Source organism: Coregonus clupeaformis, chromosome 1 (assembly GCF_020615455.1).
Source record: "Coregonus clupeaformis isolate EN_2021a chromosome 1, ASM2061545v1, whole genome shotgun sequence".
Classification (NCBI taxonomy): Eukaryota; Metazoa; Chordata; class Actinopteri; order Salmoniformes; family Salmonidae; genus Coregonus; species Coregonus clupeaformis.
Window position 1 is genome coordinate 14,541,421 of NC_059192.1, and position 12,862 is coordinate 14,554,282.

Here is a 12,862-nt window from a genome sequence, read left to right on the forward strand (position 1 = left end):
CAGGTGGTCATAATGCTTCTTGATAGTTTCATAAAGTGTAAAAACATGACTTTAAAGAATTCATTACAACAACAATAAAGGATTTAAAAAACAAACTTTAGAATGAAAGGAAACTTCTTGGCAGGGAAAAAACACATTTGAATAAATGTGGATTTAGACACTCTTATGTAGGTGTCATAACCAGCCATAAAATAACGCAATATATGTCACAACAGCTGTACATTAATGGGCCATGACAGTGTTATGACCATATTATGACAGGTTATGACAAGTTATGTCAGCTGTTATGACATATTATGACATGGTTATGACCGTATCATAACGTATTTTGAAACTAGGTGTCAAGTAAAGTGTTACCCAAAAAATATATTTAATCAATTTTTAATTCAAATCAAGCTGTAACACAACAAAATGTGGAATAAGTAAAGGGGTATGAATACATTCAAAGGCACCATTTGTGTAGGCTATACCATATGTATTGGCTAATATGCATATGCAGCTGTCATTTTTAAACCTCCATTCTAACATCCATGACAGGCACACATCTTTCGATCTACATGCTCATATTTGGGTTTCTATGCAAAGTATATGATTGAATGTTTATTTTAAGCCTGCAGCTAGTTAATTGAAATGAGACATATAATCATGCCAAAACATGATTCAACAATTGAATTATCTGACAGAGAGATAGCTAGCAAATGAAACACAAATTGACATTTACAGTAGCTGGCTAGGCTAGTCAAACTGTAACATTGGCTAGCTTTCAATAAATTGGCTAAATGATCAATGGAGTTACCTCTTCATATGATCAAGACAATTCATATTGCATGCTGTATATTTCATGTGCCCTCGAAAACAGATATTTATCTTGTTTCATTCTGGGAGCTAGCTAGCTATATCTGTTCTTCTTCATCAGACAGCAGGTTGTGTTTTCACATGAAGCTGTGTTTACATCGTAGATAGAAGCAGTACATTGGCTGCCTTCATCACGAGGTGTATGTACGGGAGTTCTGATTAGTTCCAAGTTTAGCAGTTTAGCAAATCTGCCTGAGCGGCCGAGTGTTGAAATATACTTTTTATGAGAAGAAATGTGCAAGAAATGAAGGTGCCAACAAATGTTATAGTCATGATAAGAATATTTTACTGTCATATACAAAATATCTGCTCCTAGCTCGACAGGGATCGATCAACTTCACGTTTTAAGGCTTCGGCCCACCACCTATTCCCGTGAACCCAAATTTTAGTTTGTGTCTAAAATGGAACCTTATTCCCTTTGTAGTGCACTACTTTTGACCAGGGCCCATAGCGAATAGGGGGCCATTTGGGACGCATCAGGCCGAGGTCCAGGCCGGATTCTTTCTATAAGATCCTAGAGCCATCACAAGGCCTGGAGATGATTTGAACTGTCATACAGACCACACAGTTCAACATCAGCCCTGGACTACAGTCACATTATACCATCAGTACAGATACAGGTGGAGGGAATAGACCTAGCCATATAAACTAACGTCTGCCTGCCTGCCTGCCTGCCTGTTTGTCTGTATGCTTGAGTTCTTCTAATAGGAGGATCAGCCACTAAGGAAATGTATTATTTCAAGAGGAGAAAGAATAGAAACAGTTGATTTTGAAAATACTCTCTACAGATGAGCACAGAGACATGAGAGATGAAATGGAGAAATTTAATTATGTTGTGTGTATTGGTTGCAGCATACTGGTACTTACATACTGGCACATAATGCAGAAATCCCAAATATTTACCACAAAAACAAGCCAATCACATTCCATGGTTACATTTACATTTTAGTCATTTAGCAGACGCTCTTATCCAGAGCGACTTACAGTTAGTGAATACATTTTATTTTTATTTTTATTTTTATACTGGCCCCCCGTGGGAATCAAACCCACAACCCTGGCGTTGCAAACGCCATGCTCTATCAACTGAGCTACATCCCTGCCGGCCATTCCCTCCCCTACCCTGGACGACGCTGGGCCAATTGTGCGCCGCCCATGAGTCTCCCGGTCGCGGCCGGCTGCGACAGAGCCTGGATTCGAACCAGGATCTCTAGTGGCACAGTTAGCACTGCGATGCAGTGCCTTAGACCACTGCGCCACTCCTCAAAGTTCTTTCAAACATAACCTTTATCTTTATACTGACCGGTTATGGCTTTATCAGGCTTTTCTCTACCATCCATCCATCTCTCTCTCTCCCTCGCCTCTGCCTATCCAGATTTCCCTCCGACAAATGGACACTATGATGTAGAATGGGGTATGGATTGGAGGAATTGGATTTGAAAGGCAAAGTGTCTGAGGACAGCACTACTGTAGTGTGTGTGTTTGTGTGTGTGTGTGTGTGTGTGTGTGTGTGTGTGTGTGTGTGTGTGTGTGTGAATTTGTGTTTGCGTGTACGTGTGTGTGTGTGTGTGTGTGTGTGTGTGTGTGTGTGTGTGTGTGTGTGTGTGTGTGTGTGTGTGTGTGTGTGTGCGTGCATGCATGTGTGTTTGCATGTACGTGTGTGTGTGTAGAGACTGTCGAGTTGACTGTTTTCTGTGAGGCTGCATGCCATCCGGACAGCTCTTCTCAATGGCACATTAATGATTAATAGCTACTATAAATACTCTCTGTTATAATGTACTCTGGCCATACGTCATGTCTGAGGTACTGTACAAGCAGTTTACAGAAGGCAGAAATGAACAAAACCACAGAAGCCCTGAAATATGGCCATGGTTGTGTTCCAAATACTGTACCTCTTTTGACGAGGGCCCACAGAGCTCTGGTTAAAATCTGCATCGCATTTCTGTGACCAGGATGTGATCAGACAACCTTATAGATACAGTAAATGCAATAAACTACCTTATGAACTCAGGCTGAGAACAATACACACAAAAAAGGCCTCCTGAAAGATTGAAACGTTGGGCATGGGGTGTTCAACAGTAGTTGTGTCACATACTGTGACTTCCTATCCTGCACTTCATCATCAATTCAAATCAAATCTTATTGGTCACATATACATATTTAGCAGATGTTACTGAGGGTTTAGCAAAATGCTTGTGTTCCTAGCTCCAACAGTGCAGTAGTGCAGTGCAGCACTTCATATTGATACGGGTAACACTTTATTTTACAGTCCTGTTTCACCTGGGTACATTTGGCACCAAACAGAAGAAAACAAATTGCAACAGGACGGGACTACCTGCATTTGTCCAATAACAAACGTTGCAAAACTTTTTCCATTGTGTGCCCTAATGAACACGACCCTGGTATTTCCCTGGTATTTAGTCAGTAATTATGTGGTGTCTCTTACCTGCAGACTTGGGCGTGAACTTGTCTCTGTTAGCAGCACACACAGCCAGCAGCCTGTAGCCTAGGTCCAGGTCAAAGCCTTGTTGGGCTGCCACACGACTCACCACCTGGAGGGATAGAAAGGGGAAAGGGAGGGAGGAGAGGGAGGGGGAAGGAGAAGAGGGAGGGAGAGCAAGAGCCACAGATGAAGAGGGGAAGAGAGAGAGAGATGGAGCGGGGGAGAGGGAGATGAGGAGAGAGAGAGAGAGAGAGAGAGAGAGAGAGAGAGAGAGAGAGAGAGAGAGAGAGAGAGAGAGAGAGAGAGAGAGAGAGAGAGAGAGAGAGAGAGAGAGAGAGAGAGAGAGAGAGAGAGAGAGAGAGAGAGAGAGAGAGAGAGAGAGAGAGAGAGAGAGAGAGAGAGAGAGAGAGAGAGAGAGAGAGAGAACAATTGATAAGTAACCAGAACACTACTCAGTGAGCAACCACAGAATTATCAACACAGTAAGTAACTATCTGCAACATATTCAGGGGTATTTGTGTGGATGCAAATTAACTAATCAAAACTGTTACTGTTTGAGCTTTTGAATATTTCAGATCTAAGAGACACCAGTGGTACAAGTAAGAAGCATCCCAAAATGATATCCTATTACCTATATAGTCAACTACTTTTCAGTACAATATTTTTGTGCCATGTCTGCCATTTATCATGAAAGCATGATAGAAAGTACTTTGACTCTCCTTAGCAAACAGCTAAACTGGGATGTGCTTGTGTCCCACTAACCTCCTAACACTCTGGGTTCCCAGAATGAGATTATGCTGGAACAGGCTTATGAGGTGAACCATGGTGTAAAAAGCCTTGTTGAATCTATTGTAGCACGCACGCACGCACCAACACACACACACACACACATACACACACACACATACACACACACACACACACACACACACACACACACACACACACAGTCTTGTACAGCTAACCTTGTGGGAACACACAATTCAGTCCCATTCAAAATCCTATTTTCCCTAACCGTGTGTGTGTGTGTGTGTGTTAAAACCTACAGTCTTATCGGATGATTCAGTAAACTCACAGACTTAGTTGAGAGACTGCTTCCGTAGTTTCGGCTATACCAGACCTTGGAGGATTGTAAGTTAGGCAACAGCACAAGGTCTGTGGAGGATGTCGGCTTCTCTCTGACATTTCGAAAGGGAGAAGAAAACAATTCCGGGGAGACAGACAACTCCCAACAAATTACGAGTTTGGGTTGTCGGGGCTTAAAATGTGGGCGGGAATTGTGCTCATGTTTAGCTAGGGCAACAAGCGGATACGGCAGTGACGTTACTGGTGACGTGCTTCCCATTTTCGACTCTTCCTCTATGTCCCAACTGATGCTGGAACTTCTACAGACGGTTAAGCTGGTACTACATTGCCGGAAGCAACCCGTCTGTCTAGAGAGACTACTGCTTCCGCATCACCACTGTCCTAGTAAAACACTGTCCTAAGATGTGTTCAGAAGGATCGATCTGAGCAAAGCTCTGCACAGATTTGCTAACCTTGATCATCTACTCAACCTATAGACTAATGAGTAATGTTTAGAGTAAAAAATTATAATAATAATAGAGTGGAGAGAAAAAAACGAGTGGAAACTAGAGTGAAAACCCCCCAAATTTCCTAATCCATGAGCGGAAATAAAAGATCCCAGAAATGTTCCATACGCACAAAAAGCTGATTTTTCTCAAATGTTTTGCACAAATTTGTTTAAATCCCTGCTGGTGTGCATTTCTCCTTTGTCAAGATAATCCATCCACCTGACAGGTGTGGCATATCAAGAAGCTGATTAAACAGCGTGATCATTACACAGGTGCATCTTGTGCTGGGGACAATAAAAGGCCACTCTAAAATGTGCAGTTTTGTCACACAACACAATGCCACAGATGTCTCAAGTTTTGAGGGAGCGTGCAATTGACATGCTGACTGCAGGAATGTCCACCAGAGCTGTTGCCAGAGAATTGAAGGTTCATTTCTCTACCATAAGCCACCTCCAACGTCGTTTTAGAGAATTTGGCAGTACGTCCAACCGGCCTCACAACCGCCGCAGACCACATGTATGGCGTCATGTGGGCAAGCGGTTTGCTGATGTCAACGTTGTGAACAGAGTGCCCAATGGTGGCAGTGGGGTTATGGTATGGGCAGGCATAAGCTACGGACAATGAACACAATTGCATTTTATCGATGGCAATTTGAATGTACAGAGATAGCGTGATGAGATCCTGAGGCCCATTGTCATGCCATTCATCCGCCGCCATCACCTCATGTTTCAGCATGATAATGCACTGCCCCATTTTGCAAGAAGCTGACAATCTCCCAGTTCTTCCATGGCCTGCATACTCACCAGATTGAGCATGCTTGGGTGCTCTGGATCGACGTGTACGACAGCGTGTTCCAGTTCCTTCGCACAGCCATTGAAGAGGAGTGGGACAACATTCCACAGGCCACAATCAATAACTCTATGCAAAGGAGATGTGTCGCGCTGCATGAGGCAAATGGTGGTCACCAGATACTGACTGGTTTTCTGATCCACACCACTACCTTTTTCTAAGGTACAGTATCTGTGACCAACATATGCATATCTGTATTCCCAGTCATGTGAAATCCATAGATTAGGGCTTAATTTATTTATTTCAATTTCCTGAACTGTAACACCGTAAAATCTTTGAAATTGTTGCATGTTGTGTATATATTTTGTTCAGTACCTTCTCATGTTCTTCTTATTTCTTATTTTATTTATCGTGTTCTTGTTCTACCATGTTATTTTTAGTTCTACATTGTTATTGATTACTGCATTGTTGGGTTTAGAGCTTGCAAGAAAGGCATTTCACTGTACTTGTGCACGTGACATTTTAAACGGGTGATTTTAAACTTGTCATCACCCGTCTGGACTACTGCAACTCGCTGATGGTTTGTGCCATCAAACCCCTGCAACTCATCCAGAGTGCCGCAGCCCTCCTAGTGTTCAACCTTCCCATGTTCTCCCATGTCACCCCACTCCTCCGCACACTCCACTGGCTTCCAGTCAAAGCTTGCATCCACTATAAGACCATGGTATTTGCCTACGGAGCAGCAAGAGGAACTGCCCCTCCCTACCTTCAGGCTATGCTCAAACCCTACACCCCAACCCGAGTACTCCATTCTGCCACCTCTGGTCTCTTGGCCCTCCCACCCCTACGGGAGGGCAGCTCCTGCTCAGCCCAGTCAAAGCTCTTCTCTGTCCTGGCACCCCAATGATGGAACCAGCTTCCCCCTGAAGTTAGGACAGCAGAGTCCCTGCCCATCTTCCGAAAACATCTGAAACCCTACCTCTTCAAAGAGTATCTTAAATAATCCCACAGCGAGTGTGTGTGTGTGTGCACAGACAGTGAAGCGTGACTGGGGCTTTAACCTCAATCACTGGCCCCTGACAGCCTGAGCAGTTGCCTCACTTCGCCATCGCTAACAGTAACAGTACCCATAACTGAGGGTTGTGATCGGTTGAGATGGGAACGGGGGGATGTGATTGGCCCATAACCATAACAGAGGGCTGTGATTGGCTGACACAACAAACAGAGGGCTGTAATTGGTTCGTAGCCCTAATGGAGAGCTGTGATTGGCTGACACAACCAACAGAGGGGTGTGATTGGCTCGTAGCCATAATGGAGACTTGTGATTGGCTGAGACGGTCAGTGCGGGTCTTCTTACCGTTAGGCATCCCATTAGGCTTTGTTCAAAGGGTCTCTGGAAGGCTCGGGGGTCTCCGCACCAGTCCAGCAGCTCTGTTGCTGCCGTGTGGAAGTTAGCCGGGTTCTGTAGGTGCTGTCGGACAAATGAGAGAAAAACTGCTTGTTAGAAATATCTCACTTCATAATAAATGTAGTTGAAAACATATCTTGATGTATTGTCATCATTACGTAGACATGGGGGTTTCTTAGGAGGATAAATTAATGAAAAGACAAGGGTCAGGAGAGATATATGAAGAGAGGAAGGTAAGAATAGAGGAGAGGATTAAGTGGGTGAGTGTGAGGGCATTACCAGCAGACCTTGATGTATTGTTGAGCAGGGTATAGGTTCTATACCCACAATGCAGCAGGGCCTGAGTGGGCATTGCTGGTAGGGAGTGAGGGTCCTTACAGGGTTATGTAGACACACAAGGGGTTAACCCTTCTCGTCTCAACCTATTCTCCTCACCCCTGGCCTGCTAAAGTTATAATGGAGTTGCCGCTCTAAAAGAGACCGCCGTCAATCTTAAGTTACTGAGCTATGCTAACAATTTCTAAGGCTCGAGCAGCAGAGATTTTTGTGTGTGCTATCATTCACTTTCTCTCTCTTCTTTCACTGAGGATAAAAACAGTTTATTCTATTATCTCCTTCTGTCTGCACACTACTCAGCCTTGAAGAGCACAATGAGGGGTATTAAACTAGGCCTCTTCCTCTCTTCCTCTCTCCTTCTCCCACACTCTCCTCTCTTCCTCCATTTCTTTCTCCATCTCCATCTCCGTCTTTCTCCTTCTCTCTTTCTCTCTCACACTCCCCTTCTCTTTAGCTCCTTCTCTCTCCTTCTCCACAGCTCAGGAGGTTAATGGCTCTGTGCACTGGCTTGTTCTAGCCGAGGAGATTGAGCCCCATTTAAAAGCATTTATTATTCTCATCCTAGCTGAAATGTATTTTCTGTGTGTCCTTGCAGAGGAGAGGTACACACACACACACACACACACACACACACAGTTAGAGGTATTGTCTTTACAGGGCAGCTGAGGTGAGTGTCTGAAAGAGAGGATTAAGCACAGTCTGACAATAGAGCTCCTATGAGAGAGAGAGAGAGAGAGAGAGAGAGAGAGAGAGAGAGAGAGAGAGAGAGAGAGAGAGAGAGAGAGAGAGAGAGAGAGAGAGAGAGAGAGAGACAGAGAGAGAGAGAGAGAGAGAGAGAGAGAGAGAGAGAGAGAGTGTGTGTGTGTCTGGTTGTCTGTCTGTTCACCCACAGAGGTAGGTCTTGAGAACAGACAGCGATATCATGACCTCTGAGAGGGAGAGGAGCATTTAATGGTTGGTATTTTGTAATGTGGAGATGGTTGATTGTGGAAGCAGCTGTGGACTATCAGAGAGAAATGATTGAGATGGAGAGATGAGAGAGAGGAAGGTGAGACAAAGATGAGAAAGGGAGGGGAGATGGAGACAGAGAGATGTTAAAGAGAGGGAAGGGAGACTGAGAGATGAGTGAGAGAGAAAGGGAGACGGAGGGATGGAGAGGGAGGTAGGGGATATGGCTAGATTAGTGGGATCATGACATTATTACTGGTTGATGTGAGTCGTATAGCCTACATCTCCAGTGTGAGAGGGATCATACTGTAGTTGCCACTGAGAAGAATGTGTCTGAATTTGCATTGGGAAAAACAAAATGAAAGAGAAAAGCCCAATCCGAAGAAAGCTCCTCACTCTTTCCATTAGCTCCTACCCTTTCAGTGTTTTCCGATCTAAAGGGACATGATAGCTAGTTAACTTGATAGTAATTTGGTGGAACAAAATAGAGAGAAAATAGGAGAGTGAGAGTTACCCACCAGACGGCCTAACAATAACAGCTCTAGAGAGACAAGGAGCAGTAGTGATGTTACCAAACATTGTGACACAGAGCGGTAGAGGCAGTAGACAACAGATAGAGAAAACAAGCCCTGTGTTGTTTTGGGTTGTAAGAGGAGAGCAGGAGGAATGAGAAAGAGAAAGAGAGAGAGAGAGAGAGAGAGAGAGAGAGAGAGAGAGAGAGAGAGAGAGAGAGAGAGAGAGAGAGAGAGAGAGAGAGAGAGAGAGAGAGAGAGAGAGAGAGAGAGAGAGAGAGAGAGAGAGAGAGAGAGAGAGAGAGAGAGAGAGAGAGAGAGGGAGGGATAGGTGTCAGCAGCATTACAGGCAGACATACATCAAAGCCTTCCGGTCCTCCACTGAATGTCCGTGTTTACCCTGGCCTGTCTGGGGATCGGGCTGTTCACTACCTGCCTGAGTAGAAAACAGCTCAGCCCTCTGGCCCTTTGCCAGGACCCCAAACCAAAACAATAACCCACTGGCAGCATGTGGGCAGACATCTGTACTCACTCGCTCTTAAGTCTCTGCGCAGAGCTATCTATTACAGAACAAGATGTCAGTGAATCAGGGAGAAAATGGAGAGGAAGGAAGGCAGGAATTGGAGAGATATAGAATGGAAGAGACTAAAGCAGAGAGAGATCAACTAAAGTGTATGTGGAAGGGACAGTTAGGAGTTTGAGAGAGCAGTCTCTTGCACTTAACAGGGCATCCCTCTCTATCTCTGTCTATCTCCGTCCATCTCTGTCTATCTGTCTCTGTCTCTCTCTCTCTGTCCCTCCCTCTCCTCTCTCTCAGCCCCAGTGCAACCTGATCTGTGTAGCTGTAGCTAATGGGTAAGCTAACAGATCACCATATAAGGCGGTATGGTGTGTGTGTGGAGTGTGTGTGTATGTGTGTGTTTGTGTGTGTGTGTGTGTGTGTGTGTCTGTCTGTCTGTTCGCCCACAGAGGTAGGCCTTGAGAACAGACAGAGATATCATGACCTCTGATAGGGAGAGGAGCCTTTAATGGTTGGTATTTTGTAATGTGGAGATGGTTGATTGTGGAAGCAGCTGTGGACTATCAGAGAAAATGATTGAGATGGAGAGATGAGAGAGAGGAAGGTGAGACAGAGATGAGAAAGGGAGGGGAGATGGAGACGGAGAGATGTTAAAGAGAGGGAAGGGAGACTGAGAGATGAGGAGGGAGACGAGACAGAGAGATGAGTGAGAGAGAAAGAAAGGGAGATGGAGGGATGGAGAGGGAGGTAGGGGATATGGCTAGAGGAGTGGGATAATGACATTATTGCTGGTTGATGTGAGTCGTATAGCCTACATCTCCAGTGTGAGAGGGATCATACTGTAGTTGCCACTGAGAAGAATGTGTCTGTGTTGTTTTGGGATGTAAAAGGAGAGCAGGAGGAGAGAGAGAAAGAGAGAAAGAGAGAAGAGAGAGGCGTCGGCAGCCTCACAGGCAGATAGACATCAAAGCCTTCCGGTCCTCCACTGAATGTCCGTGTTTACCCCTTCTGGGGATCGGGCTGTTCACTACCTGCCTGAGTAGAAAACAGCTCAGCCCACTGGCTTTTTGCCAGGACCCCAAACCAAAACAACAACCCACTAGACAGATATCTGTACTCACTCGCTCTTAGGTCTCAGCGCAGAGCTACACTACCAGTCAAAAGTTTGGACACACCTACTCATTCAAGGGTTTTTCTTTATCTTTACAGTTTTTTACATTGTAGAATATAATAGTGAAGACATCAAAACTATGAAATAACACGTATGGAATCGTGTAATAACCAAAAAAGTGTTAAACAAATCAAATATTATATTTGAGATTCTTCAAATAGCCACCCTTTGCCTTGATGACAGCTTTGCACACACTTGGCATTCTCTCAACCAGCTTCATGAGGTAGTCACCTGGAATGCATTTCAATTAACAGGTGGAATTTCTTTCCTTCTTAATGCGTTTGAGCCAATCAGTTGTGTTGTGACATGGTAGGGGGGTATACAGAAGATAGCCTATTTGGTAAAAGACCAAGTCTATATTAAGGCAAGAACAGCTCCAATAAGCAAAGAGAAACAGCAGTCCATCATTACTTTAAGAGATGAAGGTCAGTCAATACGGAAAATGTCAAGAACTTTGAAAGCTTCTTCAAGTGCAGTCGCAAAAACCATCAAGCGCTATGATGAAACTGGCTTTCTAGAGGACCACCACAGGAACGGAAGACCCAGAGTTACCTCGGCTTAAGTTAAAAAGTTAATTAGAGTTACCAGCCTCAGAAATTGCAGCCCAAATAAATGCTTCACAGAGTTCAAGTCACAGACACATCTCAACATCAACTGTTCAGAGGGGACTGTGTGAATCAGGCCTTCATGGTCGAATTGATGGAAAGAAACCACTACTAAAGGACACCAATAAGAAGAAGAGACCTGCTTGGGCCAAGAAACACGAGCAATGGACATTAGACAGGTGGAAATTTGTCCAAATTTGAGATTTTTGGTTCCAACCGCTGTGTCTTTGTGAGATGCTGTGTGGGTGAACGGATGATCTCCGCATGTGTATTTCCCACCGTAAAGCATGGAGGAGGATGTGTTATGGGGTGGGGGTGCTTTGCTGGTGACACTGTCTGTGATTTATTTAGAATTCAAGGCACACTTAACCAGCATGGCTACCACAGCATTCTGCAGCGATACGCCATCCCATCTGGTTTGGGTTTAGTGGGACTATCATTTGTTTTTCAACAGGACCCAACACACCTCCAGGCTGCGTAAGGGCTATTTTACCAAGAAGGAGAGTGATGGAGTGCTGCATCAGATGACCTGGCCTCCACAATCCCCCGACCTCAACCAAATTGAGATGGTTTGGGATGAGTCGGACCGCAGAGTGAAGGAAAAGCAGCCACCAAGACTGTTGGAAAAGCATTCCAGGTGAAGCTGGTTGAGAGAATGCCAAGAGTATGCTAAGCTGTCATCAAGGCAAAGGGTGGCTATTTGAATCTCAAATATAAAATATATTTTGATTTGTTTAACACTTTTTTGGTTATTACACGATTCCATACGTGTTATTTCATAGTTCTGATGTCTTCAATATTATTATACAATGTAGAAAATAGTAAAAAATAAAGAAAAACCCTTGAATGAGTAGGTGTTTCCAAACTGTTGACTGGTACTGTATCTATTACAGAACAAGATGTCAGTGAATCAGGGAGAGAATGGAGAGGAAGGCAGGAGTTGGAGAGAGATAGAGAATGGAAGAGACTAAAGCAGAGAGAGATCAACTAAAGTGTATGTGGAAGGGACAGTTAGCAGTTCAAGAGAACAGTCTCTTGCACTTAACAGGGCATCCCTCTCTATCTCTGTCTCTGTCTCTGTCTCTGTCTCTGTCTGTCTGTCTGTCTGTCTGTCTGTCTGTCTGTCTGTCAGACCTCTCTCTCTCTCTCTCTCTCTCTCTCTCTCTCTCTCTCTCTCTCTCTCTCTCTCTCTCCTGTCTTCTGCTCCCCTTTCTCTCAGCCCCAGTGCAACCTGATCTGTGTAACTGTAGCTAATGGGAAGGCTAACAGATCGCCATATAAGGCGGTATGGTGTGTGTGGAGAGAGAGCAGCTGTAGACTGGAGGAGTATCTCCTCGTTGCATTCAAGAGGATCGACATGAGCAAGGGGCTGTACAGACGTCAGTGATCTACTGTACTGTAAAAATAACCTTGGATCCAAGCAATCCTTATTTTTAAAGATCTGCCAATGCCACTTAGCATGCAGACAACTTAGAGATAATACATACAGTGAGGGAATTTGATCCCTCCATGATTTGAACCCACAACCTTGGTGTTAGTTGCTATTGTCTCACCTGTTTGATACACAGCAGCCTGTCGTTGGTCTGCTGGATGTGCCGGTCCATCGACGGCAACGCGTTCATCTTGTTGACTGCTTTCTGCTTCCTCTGGCCTAACGTGACGCCATCAACACTCTGGAAGACAAAGAGTTAGATTGGTTAGGGC

General features: G+C 44.6%; 1 protein-coding gene across 4 annotated transcripts in view; it reads right to left on the bottom strand.

Moving 5' to 3' along the window:
* Window positions 1-12,862, bottom strand: part of LOC121574073 (zinc finger MIZ domain-containing protein 1-like) — a 194,746-nt gene that overhangs the window by 43,517 nt on the left and 138,367 nt on the right. For all 4 annotated transcript variants that reach the window (XM_045206855.1, XM_045206844.1, XM_045206853.1 and 1 more), the window contains exons 4-6: window positions 12,712-12,831; window positions 7,016-7,129; window positions 3,299-3,404 (exon numbers count right to left, since the gene is read on the bottom strand). In XM_045206855.1, coding sequence (XP_045062790.1) covers window positions 3,299-3,404; window positions 7,016-7,129; window positions 12,712-12,780 — 289 coding nt within the window. In that variant the 5' untranslated portion in view covers window positions 12,781-12,831. The remainder of the gene's footprint in view (window positions 1-3,298; window positions 3,405-7,015; window positions 7,130-12,711; window positions 12,832-12,862) is intronic.